The sequence below is a fragment of the Copadichromis virginalis genome, linkage group LG15 (genome assembly GCF_057382275.1).
Source record: "Copadichromis virginalis isolate Kocher_CV1m ecotype Utaka linkage group LG15, C_Virginalis_male_GT1.1, whole genome shotgun sequence".
In the NCBI taxonomy this organism is placed as follows: domain Eukaryota; kingdom Metazoa; phylum Chordata; class Actinopteri; order Cichliformes; family Cichlidae; genus Copadichromis; species Copadichromis virginalis.
The window spans coordinates 40,703,577-40,724,406 of record NC_140632.1 but is presented as its reverse complement, the minus strand read 5'-3'; the positions used below and the strand labels follow the sequence as shown (position 1 = coordinate 40,724,406).

Here is a 20,830-nt window from a genome sequence, read left to right as displayed (position 1 = left end):
CAAGCACTGTTGGAAATGAAAGTTCTCTCAGCAACATAATCTTAATCTTGGTTGGACTGTATAAAGTAGATCTGCTCTCCTATTTACTGCAATCATAAATCAATAACTAAAACAACACCTTTGATCTCATGTCGAGTGTATTTATTGCATATTTCTTGCTTTAGCACAAAATCAAACTTAGACTTTAGTCCAATCAGTCCACAGCACCAAGGTCAGCCTCAATTGTGACAGATTTTCTTATGATGCTGCTTTCAGACCCATACTTCTAAATATGAAGGTTTTTGTTTTGTTGTTCCAGGTATCATTCAGCACATATGACATATATTGTTTAAATTATCACAACGAGCAATTTCAGGTTCAATAAGCATTCTTTTTACCCAAATGATTTTGTTCGTAATGTAGCAAAGACTGAAGTTGTGAATTAAGTTTGCAATAATTTTACAACACTGGCAAAAAACAAAAAGACGTTCACTATATTATTACTCGGGTGAGTTACTGAGGTCTTGTGATTGGTTATCGTGCCCAAATCCTTTTAGAAGCAGCCATCTTGGCCAGAGTCTGAGCAGCTGTTCTGAAGCTGCTGTTTAAATGAAAGTGAAAAGACAAAGTTCCTATTGGCACAGGGACAGTAAAACCACTTTAATACAATCATGACTTAAAGCAAATAAGAACAAACCAAAAAAAGCTAAAAGTTGGCTAAACGTTGGCTACTGCTGTGCATAGACAGGTTCCAGGACGTAAACATCTCATTCCAGAGCATTAAACAGATACTGTGCTGGTTTATTATGGCTGCAAGTTTTTTTAAATGCATCTTACATATATTGGTACATATGCTTCTGGTTTCAGCTGTTTTTTCCTCTCTGGGACAGTAGTGAGAAAATCACCACTACAATAAATTTCAGGTTGGGTGTGATCAATGACTCTGTTACAGAGTCATTGATCACACCCAACCTAAACCAATGTGTCTGTGAGATGACGATGAACGTGTGTCTAAAAGAATGTCGTTTGCATTAAGATCTCCTTAGCAAATATGTAAAGTATACTTCACTGGGAATGAAGGACCTTCAAACACAGGGGTAAGGGCCTTTAAGTGTCAAGAGTAAGATGATGAGCTTCTTGAGGCTTTAATGCTCCTTGCCTAAAGAAATCCTCATTTTGAAAATGAAAAAAGGGAGACGTTTTATTCTTGGCAGCTGTGGTTAAACACAGATGTAAGAGTGCCAAGAACCAAACATCCAAAGGTGCTAATAACAGCAATGTTGGACCGAGACAGCCCAGTTTAACCCAAAATGGACAGCTGAGTCGGACCACTTCAAATGAAACCAAAGAACAAACAGATACGAAGCACAGTCAGTTTATTGATTACAGTGAAACTGATGTTAAATTCTTTTAAATGTTATTTAGCCATCTGGGAAAGTTGTGTTCAGCGTCTCTTAAGTCTTTGCTGAGTAGGGCAGCTCCTTCCTCACTGTTCCTTGTGTCCTCTTGTCCTAACTGACCCCTGTGCTTTGGTTTTGCCTCATCTTTCCCACACAGGTTCCAGTGTCCTCAGTTGCCCGAATACTCCAAGTTAGTTTTCAATCCTCCTGTGTTTTACTAATGTTTCCTTTCATTCCCGCCTGGTGCCCTTTTCTGTTTTACATAGAAGCCTTTAGAAGTAGAGACCTCCCATTTATCACCATCACCTTCTCTTCTCATGACCTGCCCATGTCAGCTATTTTACACCAAGTGGGTTTCATTAGCGCTAAATGTAGACTGTCTATCTAATTTAATAAAGCAATACATCTACCATTAAGTTAAAATATATACATATATATTTGACCACATCAGTTAAAAATGCTGTATTTTTTGCACCCCAGCCACCTTCCCACTCACCTACTGCTTTATGGGATTTCTTTAACCAATCAGCATGCTAGTTGGTGCTCATCTGCAGCGTGGTTACAGCATGCTGTTGAAGAGCTGCACAGCCAGACATCATCCCTCTGCTCAGCACACAGCACTCTCACTGTCACCTCATATCACTGCGACCAGTTAACACTGAGCCTTCAACATGCATCTGCACTCTGTGTGCGCACACATTTCTGTGCATGTGTGTCTGTGATGGACGGCACTCACCACTCTCGCTGTCTCTGCAGGGATGAGGGAACATCCTCCCATCGCTGTTTGTGACCTGGCCGACCACATTGAGAGACTCAAGGCCAACGATGGTCTGCACTTCTCTCAGGAGTACGAGGTAAATGTTCCTGCTCTTATACACGCCTTTCAAGTAAAGCAATGCACATTTCAGCCACTGTCAGTTATTTCAGATTTTATAAGCTAGTTTTCCGTAGAAAAAGACCTAGATGTGTAATAGGAAAGCCACAATTACTGTGGCGTACAAGAGTGTGAGAATTGATCCTTCGTGGTTCAAAATGGAGAATTAGGTCAGTTGTAAATTGCCAGGTGTATTGCTGCGGACCTGAGTGAATGCAGTGCTGAGTTTTCAGGTTGTTTGGATCAGTTTTTCTGATGTTTTGGCTAAAAGTTGTTTTCTGTTACCAGAGTTTGCACTGCAGTCATTGCTGCATACTCTCGGCTGTGTGTAGAGGGGTTCACATGAACACAAAGACGTGCTCTTTTTGGCTTTGAAGCTAATTTAGCTTAAAAAAATGTTCTAGCTTTTTGAGAAATATATTTTTTCTAACAAAAACAGCTGGATTCAGATGATTTATTTACCTTTTTTTGTTTGCATGTCTGGTTCTTCATACCAGTCTGCTCCTCTGAATAAGCACACTCTAAGCACACACATACTCAGTGAGCGTGTCCTTGCAGTTGTCCTCTTTTTAAAACAGAACAGTTCTTCTTCGCCTTAGTAATTGATTATAAAGTCACTTTAGAATAAGTGCTCACTTACGAATGTTAATCTCGAACTTTCTGGGTTCTAATTTTATGAGCAGCTTCTTCATCCTTCAGCCATCTTTAACTTGTTTTCTCTCGAGCACTTGAATAGTCTCAACCTCTCCTGTGGTGAAAGTCATCGTCTCTTTCCACCTTGATGACAGCCCTGTAGCTTCTCTCTCTTTTGTCTGGTTTGACGCCTCGTACTAACATGCTGCTCCAGCTACACCTGCATAGAACAATATTAGCTCAAAGGAAGCTTTGTGTGGGAGGTGCCAATTATGAGCTTAAAATAAGTCAGTGCTTTTTAAAGACAATAAATAAGTGAATTTCCTTATACTAGTCAACACTATAGATCAGTTGTTTGTTTTTTAAAAACTGAGCTGATATCAGCCTGAATAAAATACAGTGGCATAATATCTTTAGCCCCTCTTGAAGAAGTGAAGAGAAAATAATCTCCTTTGCTGACTCAAAACTTTCTTTTTCTTGATTTTTAGCCATCTTTAAACCTACTGTTTGTTTCACTCAGTCCACGTTTAAACATACATATTTACACAAACGCATCTGTAAAATCAGCATTTTATTTTGTAACTAAAATACCTCACACAGCACATTTTCCAAGAACCATTTTGCCCCCTGAGATGTTTTCATTTGTGTTGGCCGAGCATTACAGAGTTAAAGTTTAGATTAGCCAAAAAAAAGGATGCTGCTAAGTATGCATGACTTCTCTGCTTCCTTTCCAAGAATAATATTCGACTGCTTTTACCTACTGTAAGAGCCAGTGAGGGATTATGGCTTGTTGATGTCCTACAAAGGAAGGTAATTTGCATTTAAAGTGGTGAATTTCCAAGCGGATAAACCAGGACAGATGGGTGCACTGTTTATACACAGCAGAAGGAAGGGGGCATATAAATTATGAAACAGCAACTGAATCAACTTTTCCACCTTTCCCATTTTTTCTTACCTCTGTGATGCAATGGAGGGAACTTTCTGCAGACAAGTTGTCCTGTTTGCAAAACAAGACGGTTCAGTTCAGATACGAACATTTTGGTTTGAATGATCTGTTAAATGTGATTGTTCAGATGGAGAAAAGGAAATGCACAAAACTGGGTTTAGATGTCTTTGAAAATGAAATTTGATTTCTGATCACAAAAGTGTAAACTGTTAAAAAACAATATCATTGTTATTGTTATGACAGCAAACTGCTATCTACATACTTTCTAGGGTATGTGACAGCTGTATCGCTTCAAGCATCCGAGAGAGACTTTTTTAGACATGTTCTTGTTTAGAAGATCATTAAAATGTCAGGTGGTCTTATCCATAAACCATACTGTGGATGAAACATGGATGCAGAGCACATTTATTAACTTTCTCCAAGACTTAGAATAAGAAATGCAATTATTCATTCAAATTCCATTTTTTAAAAATGAGTAATGAAGACAACAAGTTTAGTGTTTGTATCCACTCGTGATGACATCCTGAGTGTGTGATGTGTAAGATGCTTCTCAGGCATGTGCACTAAAGAGTTCATTAAACTTTGATCAGGACAGAAGTGACAGAAGCATAAGGTCTCACACACACTCTCACACACACACACACACTCTCACACACACACACACACACTCACACACACTCACACACACACACACACACACACACTCACACACACACTCACACACACACTCACACACACACACTCACACACACTCTCACACACACACACACACACTCACACACACACTCACACACACACACACACTCACACACACTCTCACACACACACACACACACACACACTCACACACACTCACACACACACACACTGTCCCCTGTCCTGTTGCAAAGGAGGCCCCCGTCATTAGTCCACAGTGAGAGCAGCAAGGCTTGAAATGAAAAGCTGATAATGGCTGTGTTTAAAATGAGACCTGCCAGAGGATCCCACAGCTTGTTACGTCTGATAAATGGGCCAGTCTGTTTGGGGACTACTGGAGACCACTTCATATAACGCATATGGCCCTGAAACAGTGATTCCCTTCATTAATGATTACATCTGCTATTTTGGCTGTATCAAATGGTTTGCACAAGTAAAACTTATTTTGGGCTGATGCTCAGGACTCCTTACAGGATTTCTAATATGATCATTTCTAACTCAACCTCAACATTTTTATTCGTGGACTCTTCTAGAGTAGTATGAGTCACAGTCGCTGTTAGTTTGTTCACTGCCCAAAACAAGACAGCCCCCCTCCCTCTGAATGAAATGTCTTCTGATTGGTTGTCCCTTAAAAAAAAGAAGTTTTGAAAGGATTACAGGCGGGGCTTCTGTGCTGACAGCTAGAACTGTGTGCCTGGGGTGAATAGACCGCACCCACCCTGATGGGTGCGGTCTATTCGTCCAGACAATTTGGGATTCATCCTCAAGGACAATATGCAGACTGAAAAATCCAGGGACTAATAGATGACACGGGAATATCTTTTATAACATCGTGCAGATCAAAGAGTAGAAAACTCATTTCAGTCTGAACCCTGAGCTTCTGGCTTAAAGGCATTAATTATTTTCACATAGATTGACCTCATTATTTGAAACTGGAACCAGTAGAACAGCATGTGACTGAAAGGGAAAGGCAGCCTAACACAGCTCTGTTGAAAGATCTGTTTCATATCTGCTGCCCGCAGCACTGCCATGAAAACTGCCCACGCTGCTGCTCCAGGCCTTTTCCACCTCACAAACACCAGGCGAAACGAATTTCATTTGAGTCCCTTTAAATGTCTCAGTAAAGCATGGCAGTGAACCTCCCATAGGTGCAACACAGTCAGCATTAAAGCACGTCTGTGTTTTTCTGCTGTGTCAATTATTAAAATGAATTTTTAGGATGGGCAGCTGCTCAGAGTGCATTAGAACTATCTCGGGTCACTTGCACAGAAAACATAACACAGGAGGAGATGTTTTATGCCACTGTCAGTAAATCATCTGGGAACTAATCGTATATTAAAAACTGATGTGTCTGTTGATGATGTTATCTAAAATATTTTTGCTGAACTTCCAGTCAATCACAAGTACTGATGCCTGTGCTGCAGTGTGACTGTCACTGCTTCTTTTTTATTTCATTTTCTGGCTTCTGCTGCCTGCACAGCAGGCGGGGTGGTGACAGTGGGGGGGTTTGAAACTTTGTTCAAAGATGAACCAAAAGAAACAAACCAAAACCAACACCAGCTGCCTACTGAGCAGGAATGTGTAACCTCTGCAATGCTGTGTGTGTGCACTCAAGATAATCTACACTTAACTACAGCTGAGGTGTTATTAATGAAGCTGTGTTTACATCAGGGCTGCCACGATTAGTCGACTAGTCACGATTACGTCAACTATCAAAATCGTCGACGACTGATTTAATAGTCGACGCGTCGTTTGAAGCTTTGTAAGATCCCAAAGACGCAGGAATAAGTAGCAGGATTTAAGAGTGTAATAACGGACTGAAACAGAAGATGGCAGCACTGCATGTACAAGGATGCCAGCTGCCGTTAAACTCCGAAGAGGAAGCTGTGTCCCAGAATTCATAGCGCGGCCCTGCTCAGTTTCCAACAATGGCGGCAGCTAGTTAGTGTGAATGCTTGAAAAGCATTCACAGTATTGTTGTTGTAATCTTTATTATTATTATTAGTGTGAATGCTTGAAAAGCATTCACAGTATTGTTGTTGTAATCTTTATTATTATTAGTGTGAATGCTTGAAAAGCATTCACAGTATTGTTCTTCAAATCTTTATTAGTGTGAATGCTTGAAAAGCATTCACAGTATTGTTCTTCTAATCTTTATTCTATTTTTTTATTAGTGTGAATGCTTGAAAAGCATTCACAGTATTGTTCTTCTAATCTTTATTATTGTGTGGATGCTTTAAGCATCCACACTATTGTTTTCCTGTTTCTCTTTATTCTTTATTATTATTATTATTCCGGGTGTTTCCGTACACTTTTCGCCGTTTAACTACTTCCACAATTTTTGTGCTATTTTCACCGTTCAAACTTTAAACTATTCAGCTATTTTTGCTAATTCCTGCTACGATTTTTGCTATTTTTAACTATTATACTTTTTAAAATATTAAGCTTTTTTCCTTTAATTTGTCCCATTGAAATGAATGGGAAACTTCTGCAATTCTGCTAAATTTTGCCTGTTTTTGAAACTTAACTACTTCCTCATATTTTCACCTAGAACAACCATTCAAATTTTAAAATGTTCACAAATTATTTGGCTATTCAGGTATGATTCAGCTTTTTCAAATCTTCTACTGTTTTACTTTTATGCCTCTTAAAGTTTTGAGTTGCAAAATTGTGATTTTTCACAAAATACATGTGTTGTTATGGTTGCTATGCTCTTGGCTTCCAGTGTGCCACTGAAGGTTTTGCAATTTTCACTTCATGTCCGAACAACTTCCTGCTACTTGCTCAATTTTCACTCAACTTCCACAAATTATACATCAAAACGTAGGTATTTTTGCTGGCTTTCAGAAAATGTCACCATCATTGTTGTGGGATTTATAGAATTTTTGCAAATCTCCTCAGACTAACACAAGGTCAGAAAACTCTCCATATAAAGTGAATGGAGAGCTTGTTCAAAATCACCGCTGGATTTCTGTAATGAGAGGCATATTCGAATCGTCATATCTCCTTAACGAAGCAAAGTTAAGACATGAGGCTTGTCCCCGAATATCTTCAGACACCCCTGACGCTCACAATTCAAGAATTTCTTTCTCACCTATTACCGTTCTGAAATGAGTTGGACTTGTTTGAGGGTAGGAAATTCGTCCTTCGCTCAGATTTCTTCAGATTTCAAACTGTGGAAATGAACCACTTTTTTCTCTCGTCATAACTTTTTGTTGGATTTCCACAGAGACCTGAAAATTTCCATGATTGTTCACCAAAGCCTGCTGTCTCTTACGGTGAAAGAATGATATCGATACTCCAAATAGATTTCGAGTTAGAAAGCGTTGTTTGAGGGCAAGTCAAGGCAGTTTTTGCTTCGCTCTACTCAGTTATGGTGCATTACAAGTCAAATATCTTTAATAATTCATATTTTAATGATAAATTGTAAACACTGGAAGATTCCCCCATCTCTTCTGAACAAAACGGTGTAAGAATGACCGCTCTAGCCCCTACGGTTTGGAAATTATGGTCATTTGTTTGAGGGGAGTCCTCACTATGAGAAATAGGCTGCAATAATCCTGTGCCTCTCTGTGCTGCGTGTGTAAAAAGAGGCACATGTTTTGGCGGGAAAAAGTACACAGGCTCTCTGATTGGTGGATTCAAATTCAGCAGCTCCCAGGCTGACCTAGAAACTTACTTCTCTCTCCCTGTGCATTTTTTTGCTGATTTTTTCATTTAACAAGTATATTTGAGGGACCCTCAGCATGTTCAGCATTTTTTTAGCTGTCCATTTTGCTTTTCCAATTTTTCTGTTTAACTTATTACTATTGTGCTAAATAATACTATTTCTGCTATTTTATAAGATTTGTGCCTAATATAGTATTTCTGCTAAATTACAATATTTCTGCTTTTTATACTATTTGTGCTAAAACATAGTATTTCTACTAAATGTAGTATTTATGCTTAATCATACTATTTCTGCTTTTTATGGGATTTGTGCCTAATATAGTATTTCTGCTTTTTATAGGATTTTTGCTCAAACATAGTATTTCTACTAAATGTAGTGTTTATGCTTAATCATCCTATTTCTGCTTTTTATAGTATTTGTGCTTAATATAGTATTTCTGCTAAATGTAGTATTTATGCTTAATCATAGTATTTCTATATATTTCTGCCAGGTCCCCAGGCAGCCAATCCTCTGTGAGGACTGAGAAATTCAAATTTTCAAATCAGGGCCTGCACGGCTTCCCAGCCAATCATATATGTGTCCTGAGGCTTTCAAATTTGCATATTGGGGCCTTCATGGCTTCTAAGCCAGCCAATCATATCTGAGGGCTGAGGAATTCAAATCCACAAATCAGGGCCTGCACGGCTTCCCAGCCAGCCAATCATATATGTGGTCTCAGGCATTCATATTTGCATATTGGGGAATTCGTGGCTTCTAAGTCAACAAGTCATCCATGTCATATATCTCTAAAAATTCACATTTTAATGATAAATTGTTAACACTGGAAGATTCCCCCATCTCTTCTGAACAAAACAGTGTAAGAATGACCGCTCTAGCCCCTACGGTTAGGAAATTATGGTCATTTGTTTGAGGGGAATCCTCACTATGTGAAATAAACTGAAAGAAGCAGGTCTATGTCTCTGTGCTGCGTGTGTAAAAAGATGCACCTGTTTTGGCGGGAAAACGTAAACAGCCTCTCTGATTGGTGGATTCAAATTCAGCAGCTCCCAGGCTGACCTAGAAACTTAGTCCTCTCTCCCTGTGTGTGTGTGTGTGTGTGTGTGTGTGTGTGTGTGTGTGTGTTTAGTGGGAGAGAGAGGACCCTGCCCTTATTTGACAGCATGTCATTGTAGGTTTTAAATTGAACATAGTTAGACTGGTTGACTGGATTAGAGCCTGTGTTTGTGTGTCCCTCTGTGCATTTGTGTTTCAATAAGTTATTACTATTCTGCTAAATCATAGTATTTCTGGTACTTTTCGGTACTTGTGCTAAACACAGTATTTCTGCTAAATCATAATATTTCTGCTTTTCATAGGATTTATGCCTAATATAGTATTTCTGCTAAATTATAGTATTTCTGCTTTTTATAGGATTTGTGCCTAACATAGTATTTCTGCTAAATTATAGTATTTCTGCTTTTTATAGGATTTGTGCCTAACATAGTATTTCTGCTAAATTATAGTATTTCTGCTTTTTATACTATTTGTTCTAAATTATAGTATTTCTGCTTTTTATAGGATTTGTGCTTAATATAGTATTTCTGCTAAATTATAGTTTTTCTTCTTTTTATAATATTTGTGCTAAAACATAGTATTTCTACTAAATGTAGTATTTATGCTTAATAATAGTATTTCTATATATTTCTGCCAGGTCCCCAGGCAGCCAATCCTCTGTGAGGACTGAGACATTCAAATTTTCTAATCAGGGCCTGCACAGTTTCCCAGCCAATCAAATAAGTGTCCTGAGGCATTCAAATTTGCATATTGGGGCCTTCGTGGCTTCTAAGCCAGCCAATCATATCTGAGGGCTGAGGAATTCAAATCCACAAATCAGGGCCTGCACGGCTTCCCAGCCAGCCAATCACATATGTGGTCTCAGGCATTCAAATTTGCATATTGGGGAATTCGTGGCTTCTAAGTCAACAAGTCATCCATGTCATATATCTCTAAAAATTCATATTTTAATATTAAATTGTCAACACTTGAAGATTCCCCCATCTCTTCTGAACAAAACGGTGTAAGAATGACCGTTCTAGCCCCTACGGTTAGGAAATTACGGTCATTTGTTTGAGGGGAGTCGTCACTATGAGAAATAGACTGCAAAAATCCTGTGTCTCTCTGTGCTGCTGCGTGTGTAAACAGATGCACCTGTTTTGGTGGGGAAAAGTGCACAGCCTCTCTGATTGGTGGATTCAAATTCACCAGCTCCCAGGCTGACCTAGAAACTTACTTCTCTCTCCCTGTGTGTGTGTGTGTGTGTGTGTGTGTGTGTGTGTGTGTGTGAGAGAGAGAGAGAGAGAGAGAGAGAGAGAGAGAGAGAGAGAGAGAGAGAGAGAGAGAGAGAGAGAGAGAGAGAGAGAGGCTTTTAATGGGATGATCTCATTCTAAGATTTAAATTCAATATATTTAGACTGGTTGACTGAATTGGATCTTGTGTGTGGGTCTCTCTGTGCATGTGTGTTTCCTCATGTGTACATATTTGTGATTGTGTGGCTGTAATAAATTTTTTTGCAGATTTTTGTTATTTAACAAGTATATTTGAGGGACCCTCAGCATGTTCAGCATTTTTTCAGCTGTCCATTTTGCTTTTCCAATTTTTCTGTTTAACTTATTACTATTGTGCTAAATCATACTATTTCTGCTATTTTATAAGATTTGTGCTTAATATACTATTTCTGCTTTTATAGGATTTGTGCTTAATATAGTATTTCTGCTAAATGTAGTATTTATGCTTAATCATACTATTTCTGCTTTTCATAGTATTTGTGCTTAATATAGTATTTCTGCTAAATTTAGTATTTCTGATTAATTATAGTTTTTCTACTAAATCATAGTACAGTATTTCTGCTTTTTATGGGATTTGTGCTAAAACAAAGTATTTCTACTAAATGTAGTATTTGTGCTTAATCATACCATTTCTGCTTTTTATAGGATTTGTGCTTAATATAGTATTTCTGCTAAATTATAGTATTTCTGCCAAATTATAATATTTGTGCTAAAACATAGTCTCAATTTAAAATTACAATATTCATAGTTCATCACAGTGTCTCTGGTAAATCACAATATTTCTGCTCTGTTGTACTATTTTTCTAAATCATAGTGTTTCTGTAATGTTTAAGTATTTTTGGCTAAATATATTCTTTCTGTTATCTTATACTATTTCTCCTAAATTCTTGTATTTTTGAGAAGTTATCATGTTTCTGGTAAGTTACAATATTTCTGCTAAATTCTGCTATGCTATTGTATTTCTGCCAAGTATTATGTTTCCTCTAAGATATTGCAGTTCTGCTAAGTTATTCCATTTTAGCAAACTTCTTTTGCTTCTGCAAAGTTTTTACAATTTCTGCAACTTTTCAGCTTTTTCAGCTACTTTTTGCATACAGCTTCAGCTTTAAGCATCCACACTGCATTTTCGCAGGAAATGCAAATTTTTCTAGTTATATTTTCTTTTTCCGTACGTTTTTTGAAAGCCTACTCCTTCAAAACCGTTCAACTTAGAAAAACCATTCAAACATCGTTAGATTCCTATTATTTTGGACATGACTGCTTCTATTTTTCTCATTTTTAACATTTATATTTTTAATTTTATTCAACTTTATTCAACAAAAATTTCCCATGTATTTCAATGGGGAGACCCTTCAAATTCTCATTCAACTTACTCATTTTTAAACTCTTACTACTTCAACATACGTTCACATAGAGCCACCATTCAAACTTTAAAACGAAGACAAGACATTCAACTATTTAACTTGTATTTATCTTTTCAATATCTATTATACTTTTTCTTCAGTTCCAGTTTAAGTTTCATGATGTTTTTTCACCCGTTTCAGAGTTTATAATGGGTGTGTATGGGACGGAATGTTGGGGCTAGAGTGAGGCAGCTCAACTGCTAGAGTGAGAGGAGCAAAAAAATTAATCTTAAAATCTTTTTTAAAACTGCTGCTGTGTCCGCAGCGTTTGCTCTACAGGTATGATTTTACCCTCAAAACGTAGCCATGGCTGTCCTCTTTCATCCAATGTGTTTACTATTGTACTAGGTGTTATGGTTCTTTCATAAATGTCACCAATGCACAGCCTCCTCCCTCCAACTCTTCCATAGACTCTAATGTTAAAATGGCTCAGAAGGTTCGTTTGAAAATCAGAAGAGCATGGTGTCTTTACACTGTCACCACGTCCATATAATAAGCTCCACAGGCATGAAAACTGAGAATTAGGTAGACTAGACATTGCTGTCGCTCACGGTGAAAGAATTTTGTCAATACGACTTTTACTTTTCATTTGGGAGCGATTTGTTTCGGCCTGACTTTTCTGTTCATTTTAAGCAGCAAAAGTGAGGTGCATGTCTGTGTCGTGTGTATGGAGCCATTGGGTGCGGTCACTATAGCAACCAGGCTCACACCTGCCTGCTTAACGAGCTCTCTCTGCCACTCTGCCAAAATTAATCTTAAACACTTCTCTTTCAACTGCTGCTGTGTCCACAGTGTTAAAGCCATCATTTTACCCTCAAAACGTCGCCATCGTTGTTCTCTTTCCAACACCGTGTCTTTCAAAGCTCAGACTTTTAAATTTTTTAAACTGTGTGGATCCAAGCAGAGGGATCACATTTTAGTCATTCAGTGATTCAAAGAATATGACCTTTTAATATTCATTCAGATGTTTTCTGACTCTAAATGTTCTTTTCTCATTTCTTAGGGTTTTCTAATTTACATTTAAAACATTTTCAGTTTTTTTCCAACTTCTTCTTCTGTGTAACCTTCAGCTTTTAGCAGTTCAGCACCTTTGTTTTCAGGTTAAATTCGTTTTGTTTTTTTTGTTTTTTTTTAATCTCATTCAATATTTTTAACTCAAAATTCAGCAATTAATTCATTTCAGTGCATACATTCAGATTCAAGCATTCACACTGCAGTTTCTTCAGAAAATGCACTTTCTAGTTAGTGTGAATGCTTGAAAAGCATTCACAGTATTGTTATTCTAATCTTTATTATTAGTGTGAATGCTTGAAAAGCATTCACAGTATTGTTATTCTAATCTTTATTATTATTATTATTATTATATTTTATCTATTCCGTACGTTTTTTGTAATCCTATAACTTCAAAACCGTTCAACTTAGAAAAACCATTCAAACACCGTTAGATTCCTATTCTTTTGGACAACACTGCTTCTATTTTTCATATTTTTAACATTTATATTTTTAATTTTATTCAACTTTATTCAACAAAAATTTATAATGTATTTCAATGGGGAGACCCTTCAAATCCTCATTCAACTTACTCATTTTTAAACTCTTACTACTTCCACATACGTTGACATAGAGCCACCATTCAAACTTTAAAACGAAGACAAGACATTCAACTATTCAACTTGTATTTATCTTTTCAATATCTATTATACTTTTTCTTCAGTTCCAGTTTAAGTTTCATGATGTTTTTTCACCCGTTTCAGAGTTTATAATGGGTGTGTATGGGACGGAATGTTGGGGCTAGAGTGAGACAGCTCAACTGCTAGAGTGAGAGGAGCAAAAAAATTAATCTTAAAATCTTTTTTAAAACTGCTGCTGTGTCCACAGCGTTTGCTCTACAGGTATGATTTTACCCTCAAAACGTAGCCATCGCTGTCCTCTTTCATCCAATGTGTTTACTATTGTCCTAGGTGTTATGGTTCTTTCGTAAATGTCACCAATGCACAGCCTCCTCCCTCCAACTCTTCCATAGACTCTAATGTTAAAACGGCTCAGAAGGTTGGTTTGAAAATCCGAAGAGCATGGTGTTTTTACACTGTCACCACGTCCATATAATAAACTCCACAGACATGAAAACTGAGAATTAGGTAGACTAGAAGCTGCTGTCGCTCACGGTGAAAGAATTTTGTCAATACGACTTTTACTTTTCATTTGGGAACGATTTGTTTCGGCCTGACTTTTCTGTTCATTTTAAGCAGCAAAAGTGAGGCGCATGTCTGTGTACGTGTGTATGGAGCCATTGGGTGCGGTCACTATAGCAACCAGGCTCACACCTGCCTGCTTAAGGAGCTCTGCCTGCCACTGTGCCAAGATTCATCTTAAGCACTTCTCTTTCAACTGCTGCTGTGTCCACAGTGTTAAAGCCATCATTTTACCCTCAAAACGTCGCCATCGTTGTTCTTTTTCCAACATCTTGTCTTTCAAAGCTCAGAGATGTAAACTTTTTAAACTGTGTGGGTCCAAGTGGAGGGATCACATTTTAGTCATTCAGTGATTCAAAGAATATGACCTTTTGATATTCATTCAGATGTTTTCTGACTCTAAATGTTCTTTTCTCATTTCTTAGGGTTTTCTAATTTACATTTAAAACATTTTCAGTTTTTTTCCAACTCCTTCTTCTGTGTAACCTTCAGCTTTTAGCAGTTCAGCACCTTTGTTTTCAGGTTAAATTCGGTTTTTTTTTTTTTTTTTTAATCTCATTCAATATTTTTAACTCAAAATTCAGCAATTAATTCATTTCAGTGCATACATTCAGATTCAAGCATTCACACTGCAGTTTCTTCAGAAAATGCACTTTCTAGTTAGTGTGAATGCTTGAAAAGCATTCACAGTATTGTTCTTCTAATCTTTATTATTATTATTATATTTTATTTTTCCGTACGTTTTTTGAAAGCCTACTCCTTCAAAACCGTTCAACTTAGAAAAACCATTCAAACATCGTTAGATTCCTATTATTTTGGACAACATTGCTTCTATTTTTCTCATTTTTAACATTTATATTTTTAATTTTATTCAACTTTATTCAACAAAAATTTCCCATGTATTTCAATGGGGAAACCCTTCAAATTCTCATTCAACTTACTCATTTTTAAACTCTTACTACTTCAACATACGTTCACATAGAGCCACCATTCAAACTTTAAAACGAAGACAAGACATTCAACTATTCAACTTGTATTTATCTTTTCAATATCTATTATACTTTTTCTTCAGTTCCAGTTTAAGTTTCATGATGTTTTTTCACCCGTTTCAGAGTTTATAATGGGTGTGTATGGGACGGAATGTTGGGGCTAGAGTGAGGCAGCTCAACTGCTAGAGTGAGAGGAGCAAAAAAAATAATCTTAAAATCTTTTTTAAAACTGCTGCTGTGTCCGCAGCGTTTGCTCTACAGGTATGATTTTACCCTCAAAACGTAGCCATGGCTGTCCTCTTTCATCCAATGTGTTTACTATTGTCCTAGGTGTTATGGTTCTTTCATAAATGTCACCAATGCACAGCCTCCTCCCTCCAACTCTTCCATAGACTCTAATGTTAAAATGGCTCAGAAGGTTCGTTTGAAAATCAGAAGAGCATGGTGTCTTTCCACTGTCACCACGTCCATATAATAAACTCCACAGACATGAAAACTGAGAATTTGGTAGACTAGACATTGCTGTCGCTCACAGTGAAAGAATTTTGTCAATACGACTTTTACTTTTCATTTGGGAACGATTTGTTTCGGCCTGACTTTTCTGTTCATTTTAAGCAGCAAAAGTGAGGCGCATGTCTGTGTACGTGTGTATGGAGCCATTGGGTGCGGTCACTATAGCAACCAGGCTCACACCTGCCTGCTTAACGAGCTCTCTCTCTCTCTCTGCCAAGATTCATCTTAAACACTTCTCTTTCAACTGCTGCTGTGTCCACAGTGTTAAAGCCATCATTTTACCCTCAAAACGTCGCCATCGTTGTTCTTTTTCCAACATCTTGTCTTTCAAAGCTCAGAGATGTAAACTTTTTAAACTGTGTGGGTCCAAGTGGAGGGATCACATTTTAGTCATTCAGTGATTCAAAGAATATGACCTTTTAATATTCTTTCAGATGTTTTCTGACTCTAAATGTTCTTTTCTCATTTCTTAGGTTTTTCTAATTTACAATTAAAACATTTTCAGCTTTTTTCCAACTTCTTCTTCTGTGTAACCTTCAGCTTTTAGCAGTTCAGCACTTTTGTTTTCAGGTTAAATTCGGGTTTTTTTTTTAATCTCATTCAAAATTTTTAACTTAAATTCAGTAATTATTTCATTTCAATGCATACATTCAGATTCAAGCCTTCACACTGCAGTTTCTTCAGAAAATGCACTTTCTAGTTAGTGTGAATGCTTGAAAAGCATTCACAGTATTGTTATTCAAATCTTTATTATTATTATTATTATTATTATATTTTATCTATTCCGTACGTTTTTTGTAATCCTACTCCTTCAAAACCGTTCAACTTAGAAAAACCATTCAAACACCGTTAGATTCCTATTCTTTTGGACAACACTGCTTCTATTTTTCATATTTTTAACATTTATATTTTTAATTTTATTCAACTTTATTCAACAAAAATTTCCCAAAATTTCCCATGTATTTCAATGGGGAGACCCTTCAAATTCTCATTCAACTTATTCATTTTTAAACTCTTACTACTTCCACATACATTGACATAGAGCCACCATTCAAACTTTAAAACGAAGACAAGACATTCAACTATTCAACTTGTATTTATCTTTTCAATATCTATTATACTTTTTCTTCAGTTCCAGTTTAAGTTTCATGATGTTTTTTCACCCGTTTCAAAATTTATAATGGGTGTGTATGGGACGGAATGTTGGGGCTAGAGTGAGACAGCTCAACTGCTAGAGTGAGAGGAGCAAAAAAATTAATCTTAAAATCTTTTTTAAAACTGCTGCTGTGTCCACAGCGTTTGCTCTACAGGTATGATTTTACCCTCAAAACGTAGCCATGGCTGTCCTCTTTCATCCAATGTGTTTACTATTGTCCTAGGTGTTACGGTTCTTTCATAAATGTCACCAATGCACAGCCTCCTCCTTCCAACTCTTCCATAGACTCTAATGTTAAAATGGCTCAGAAGGTTCGTTTGAAAATCAGAAGAGCATGGTGTCTTTACACTGTCACCACGTCCATATAATAAACTCCACAGGCATGAAAACTGAGAATTTGGTAGACTAGAAGCTGCTGTCGCTCACGGTGAAAGAATTTTGTCAATACGACTTGTACTTTTAATTTGGGAACGATTTGTTTCGGCCTGACTTTTCTGTTCATTTTAAGCAGCAAAAGTGAGGCGCATGTCTGTGTCGTGTGTATGGAGCCATTGTCACTATAGCAACCAGGCTCACACCTGCCTGCTTAACGAGCTCTCTCTCACTCTGCCAAGGTTAAACCTAAAAATGTTAGATTGTAGTAAGATTAACTTTTTCAAAAGTACAATAAGACAGATTTGACAGGGTTTTGCCACAGATTAATAGTTTGTCACTAGTTAGTATATGCCAACTAAGTAGAGCATTGTGATTGGCACAAAGGTTTTTCAGATCTGGGCAGTTGGAGTCAGTTGATGACTTCAAAATCATCCTTTCTGACTGGATAATTAAAGCTCTCAGCATCTATCGGTCTGTAGTTAATTTCCCCACCTTTTAACTAACGTTTCACTAACCTAATCTCATTTAATGTCTCTGTTTATAGTCTGTATAGTTTATCTCCCCACGAATATACTCAAAGTAGTCTTAAAATAAAACCCACAAAACAGTTCAAGATTTAATACTTTTTATTTGCTCATTTAATGCCAGTTGCCCTGTTTTTCTGTATGTCACTCATTCGCTTATACTTGGGCAAAAAGGACCAATTTTTACACTAGTATAGTGTATTTTTTCCCTCTATCTCGCTATGTCTGTCACACACAGAGACCAACACACAGACATGTATATGCTCATTATTGCTGTTCAAACTGATGGTCAAATTTCCAAGCACCACCTGAACGCCTCATCTGTTTTTAACCTATCACTGGACCAACTGTCGTCATTCCGCTTTGCTCTCTGCTGTGGTAAGTACAGTACACTCAGTACTGCAGTGTTTTATTTTTATGATGGAAAAAATACATGTTTGACATTTAAACTCACATATCAAGTCCAACAGAGTTAAAAACAATTCAAAGAAGAAAGAAAGAAAAAAGAATAACCTTCGCTATCATTTATATACGTTTATTACGTTTTGCTGTTAGCAGCAGTGCTAACGCTAGCTTCAATGCTAATGCTAGCAACAATGCTAACGCTAGCTATAGTGCTAACACTAGCCTTAGCAGTTGTTAACTGACAAAAATAATATTCCTGTGATATTTCTTGCCGGTCAGTGAGACAAAAGTAAGAAATTAGCTTTATTATTGCCATTGTGGCTCAGTTTTAACAGTAAGAGTGCTAGCGCTAGCAGCATTGCTAGCGCTAGCAGCATTGCTAACGCTAGCTGCAATGCTAACGCTAGCTGCAATGCTAACGCTAGCTGCAATGCTAACACTAACTGAAGTGCTAATGCTAGCCGGAATGCTAGCGCTAGCAGCAATGCTAAGGCTAGTAACAGTCTAACAGTAGCCTTACATAAGTGGCAATACTTCAGTTAACTAGTTTGAATTGTAAAATGACTGCTGTATCAGTTGGTGTGCTATATTACTCTATAATTACCCTGCTGACTAGAAGTTCAGTGTATCATGTCGTGTGGGCTTTGTATTTCTGTTAGTCTGATAACACTGTACAGACAACTAACGTATTATTTCTCGTTTCTTTCAGGAACCTGACTGACACTGTGCTTTGCCTGGTAGGTGTGCACATACTGTAAGAGAAGTAGACCAAAATAAAAAAATTATATGACTAATATAAGCTGTAAAGTGATGGGTTCAAACTTTGTGCTAGACCTTTTAAACACAATTTTATAATAAATACACATAAGTGCAGCTTAACAATTGGGCTAAAATATTTTTTTCGTACATTTTTGTAGTCACACTACATGTGATTAATTAATGATTCACTCAATCATATTTGTATTTAAAAATATTATTGCTGAATTTAATTAAATATTTATTCTTTTAAAAAGTGCCCAATTATGCAACTTTTTGCACATGGCAGCCGACAACAGTTTAGCTTGAATATTTGTTTTGTCCTTTTGCAGTAGTCACATTTAGTTCATACAATTACCATGTGATATAATTTTAATAAAATTATTTTTTTTTCTTGTTTTTTGTTCAGAGTGTGTAGAAGAAGAAGAACAAGGACCAGATCTCCAGTCTTCTCTCTCACATCCCAACCCCCCAACCCCTCTATCCTCTGTCCTGCTCCACCTATTGTCTCTGCCTTCTTTCCATCTGTATTTCACTCTGTGGTTTGTGAGAAATTTTGCCAAACCAACAATCCTTTTGCGGTTTGATTTAAAGCCGTGTCTCTCCTGCTCTGTCTGTTCTCTCTGCTAAATTTTCTCTCTACCTGTTTTTCACTCTTGGCTTGCTGCTGAAAAACGCCAAGCCAACAAAGCAATAAAGAGTGCATATTTTGCCTCAACCTATGAACAAACTGAACAAACAAAGAAAAATCTGCGGTTTGATTTAAAGCCGTGTCTCTCCTGCTCTGTCTGTTCTCACTGCTAAATTTTCTCTCTACCTGTTTTTCACTCTTGGCTTGCTGCTGAAAAACGCCAAGCCATTAAAGCAATAAAGAGTGCATATATTGCCTCTACCTGAGAACAAACTGAACAAAGAAAACTAATTCACGGTTTGATTGTGATTTCCCAGCCGTGTCTCTCCTGCTCTGCCTGTTCTCTCTTCTAAATTTTCTCTCTACCTGTTTTTCACTCTTGGCTTGCTGCTGAAAAATGCCAAGCCAATAAAGAGAGTGCATAATATTCTCTCAACTGAAGAACAAACTGTCAAACGAAAGACAACTGTTTAAGACAAATAAAAACTGAAATATAAAAACAAAGACAACATCTCCTGGTGTGTGCCACTCTTATCTTGTGAACATATTTTCTAAAGACTAAGAAACACTTGCAGGTGTGTGAAAATGCCAAGGAAGCAGAAAAAGTCACAAGCTGCAAAACAACGCTGGAAAAAGTTTCATGAGTTTCACAAAGTACCAACATGTGAACAAGCTGAGTTTGATTTTCCTCAGAGCTCTGCAGAAGACAGTGTGTCTACAAAGACCAATTCTGACAGTGTCAAACAGGCAGGTCAACATGTTCCTGCACATGTACAACAGGTATCTTATGCTGATGCTGTAAAGAGTGGACTGCAGCATAAAGTTAATGAACAACATGAGGTGTCAAGTGCCCCACAGGTGGGTTATGCTGACTTTTTGAAAAGAGGCTGTCACAGTGATGTGGCAGGACCATCTCATGCAGAAAGAGTGAACCTTGAAAACCAGCCCTCTGTTATACATGTCTGTGCATCTCGCAGCCAGGCTCATCCTAAATATGGAGACTCCAGAAACAAGCAGTGCACATGTAACTCACTCACATTTCTTGCTTTCCTTCATGAGAATGAAAACATGACTACAGCTGACCTTAATCTGGTCTTGGATAAAGGTGATGTGATGTACAAAGAGGCCAAGAAAAGATTTCCTAAAAATATTCATTTGGCAACCGATGAGCTGCCAGACAAAGTTGATGCTCGCTGGTCTATGTATGATGTCGACATGACACAGCCTTCCCGGTATGGGACATTTGAAGAACCTCCAGAGGAAGCAGTAGATACCTTTCTCAGCTTAGAAGCAGGACTGAGCTGCCTGTTGTCAGATGTGCAGTATGCCTTATTGATTATGAGTGGATTGTGTATCGCAGTGT

General features: G+C 37.5%; 1 protein-coding gene and 1 long non-coding RNA gene across 4 annotated transcripts in view; both read left to right on the top strand.

The window, feature by feature from the left end:
- Positions 1-20,830, top strand: part of ptprfa (protein tyrosine phosphatase receptor type Fa) — a 385,056-nt gene that overhangs the window by 318,876 nt on the left and 45,350 nt on the right. For 2 of the 3 annotated variants that reach the window (XM_085433425.1, XM_085433426.1), the window contains 2 exons: positions 1,537-1,569; positions 2,136-2,233. In XM_085433425.1, coding sequence (XP_085289551.1) covers positions 1,537-1,569; positions 2,136-2,233 — 131 coding nt within the window. The remainder of the gene's footprint in view (positions 1-1,536; positions 1,570-2,135; positions 2,234-20,830) is intronic. The other variant, XM_085433427.1, reaches the window with a different exon arrangement.
- Positions 17,376-19,976, top strand: LOC146693069 (uncharacterized). The gene is made up of 4 exons (XR_014915341.1): positions 17,376-17,622; positions 17,914-18,053; positions 18,790-18,817; positions 19,246-19,976. It is a non-coding gene; the product is annotated as an uncharacterized LOC146693069 (long non-coding RNA).